This window comes from Phodopus roborovskii, unplaced genomic scaffold (genome assembly GCF_943737965.1).
Source record: "Phodopus roborovskii unplaced genomic scaffold, PHOROB, whole genome shotgun sequence".
In the NCBI taxonomy this organism is placed as follows: domain Eukaryota; kingdom Metazoa; phylum Chordata; class Mammalia; order Rodentia; family Cricetidae; genus Phodopus; species Phodopus roborovskii.
This window is the reverse complement of record NW_026126480.1, coordinates 15452268-15454730: the sequence shown is the minus strand read 5'-3', so window position 1 is coordinate 15454730 and position 2463 is coordinate 15452268. Positions and strand designations below refer to the sequence as shown.

The 2463-nt window shown below is 40.3% G+C and overlaps 1 protein-coding gene across 1 annotated transcript; it reads right to left on the bottom strand.

The window, feature by feature from the left end:
* Positions 1–569: 569 nt before the first annotated feature.
* On the bottom strand, positions 570–1535 carry LOC127228057 (olfactory receptor 51Q1). The gene has a single exon (XM_051192495.1). It carries the CDS (start codon positions 1533–1535, stop codon positions 570–572), a length of 966 nt encoding a protein of 321 aa, XP_051048452.1.
* Positions 1536–2463: the final 928 nt, after the last annotated feature.

Here is a 2463-nt window from a genome sequence, read left to right as displayed (position 1 = left end):
ACTCTCAGCTTCTTAAACTTATTCCACTTCAGCTCTTGATATATAATATTCACTTGTCTTTTATGAAGGACCAGCATCTATGATTTATTCTTTCCTTAACTGGTCTCCTAATCCCTAGTGGGAGCTTCTCCCACTGTTATGGGTTGAAATTACATAAAAACTTGTGTTTAATTAAATTATTGTATTTAGTAATGAAAAAGGCATGCAAAGGCTGTAGCTTCAGTGAGTGTGCTTATACATTATAAGAATTTTGAGTTTGTAAAACAAAGTCATACACTTTACCATATGTTCAAAACACTGTAGAAGAAAGAAAAAGCTCTATATTTTAAAAGTGGATCTCTTCATCTCAAAGGCAAGTGGTAAGAGAAAAGCAAACCTGAGCTTAAAAAAATACTCCTCTTAATTTCCTGTCAAACAATAATGTCTTAATGTCTTTTGTTTTACTGGGGGCATCCTATAAAGTATCTGTTTTTCTCCGTGTCTTTGTTATATACAAGTTATGGTATAATATTTATGCATGAATCCATGTTGTGTATATAAGACTACTCTTTAAATGTTAACTACAGTGTTCAGTGTGCTTTTCTCTGCAAGAGGAGGCGAGTGATTCCCTGGCAGATCTGCTTGGATTTTGCTCTGTAAATGATGGGGTTCATCACAGGAGGTGCCAATAAGTAGATATTGGCCATGAGAACATGGACCAATGCAGAGGCATGGTTGGCAAAGCGGTGAGTCATAGACACACCAACCATGGGGACATAGAGAACAAGAACAGCCAGCATATGAGACACACAGTGGTTGAGAGCCCGGAGTCGCTCAGTCCAAGTGGCTGTGTTCAAGATGCTTTTCAGGATGAGTACATAGGAGAGTATAATGAGCAGAGGGTCTAATACAATAATGAGCAGGACCAGAGCAAATCCATACCAGCTGTTGACCCTGATGTCAGCACAGAACAGCTGAATCATATCCTGGTGAAGGCAGTAGGAGTGAGAAAGAAGGCGGGAATGGCAGAACGGCAGGTGCTTGAGTAGGAAAAGGGAGGGAAGAACAGCTAAAACACAGCGGCAAATGATGGTCAACCCAATTCTACCAGTGACCTCATTGGTGAGGATAGAGGCATAATGGAGTGGGCGGAAGATGGCCACATAACGGTCAAAGGACATGGCCAATAGAACGGATGATTCCATAAAGGAGAAGCCATGGAGGAAGAAGAACTGGGCAAACCAGGCCTCAAAGCTGATTTCCCGAATGTTGAACCAGAGGAGCTGCATGACAGTGGGCAGCGTAATAAGAGTGAGACCCAGGTCAGTGAGGGCCAGCATGGAGAGGAAGAGGTACATGGGCTGGTGGAGAGATGGCTCTGTGCGGATGACAGTGAGGATGGTGGTGTTTTCCATAATGGAGATGGTATAGAGGCAGAAGAAGGGGATAGAGATCCAGAGATGGAGAGCCTCAAATCCAGGGATGCCCGTGAGGATAAAGTAGAAAGGATTATGAGTGGTGTTAGTTACTTCTGACATGCTTGGTGGATGCAACATGAAGAATCTGCACTGGAACAGAGTCAGTGTGATACCGTAAGAGAGTCATTGTTCATTCAATCAGTACAACCAAGTAGTATATACTATAGATCGCCCCTGGTAAATATGTACACACACACACACACACACACACACACACACACACACACACACACCACACATAAATAAATCTTATTAGGGTTTTAAACAAATAAAACTTAAGTTTTGTCTCTGTTCTACCTGACAGTTATCACAGAAAGATTTTTTTTTTTGTACTTTGTACTACTTACTCAGATGAAATGGGGTTTAAATTGGGAAGTATTGATGTGGCTTCCATGTAGTCTGCTTCAGCTACTGTGTGGATTATAATGACAATTATTCTCTTAAGGTTCTTAGGAGTAGAACAGAACTCCTGGGGCAACACCACAGGTTTGTTTTGTACAAGAAGAGTTTAATATTCATGGGGATAGTCCATGAGAAGTGACAAGTATATAGATAGTAAGTAGGTCTAATAAGACCAGGAGAAGTCCTGGAAACTTACTATCACTTTGCAAGTAGCTGAGAATCTAGGAGGTACTATGATAATGTAGACCAGAACTTTGTGTCAGGAAGAAAGGACAGAGGGTAGGAAGGAAGGAAAGTAGATATGTTAAGATCAATTTATAAGGAAATATAAAATTTAGCAAATAGACAAAAATGGGAAAAGAAACAATGGGAATTGTATGCAAAGAAGTTTTCTGTAAGAGAAACATTTATAAGGGCATTTTAATGTTAGTAGAGTAACGGGAAATGAAGCCAAGATGAAATTAGTCTGAGGGAGGAATTAACGAGAAACTTTGGAGAGTTTCAGTAATGTCTTTGCAAAGGGCTGTATACTGCCCTCTGGAGGATGAATGCAGGTCTTTTTAAAATCTAGATGAATGGCTCTTTAATTTTTGGAAGATTCTGA

What these genes read in the sequence shown, in the direction of transcription:
- LOC127228057 (XM_051192495.1), bottom strand. Translation starts at nt 1,535, where the DNA reads ATGTTGCATCCACCAAGCATGTCAGAAGTAACTAACACCACTCATAAT.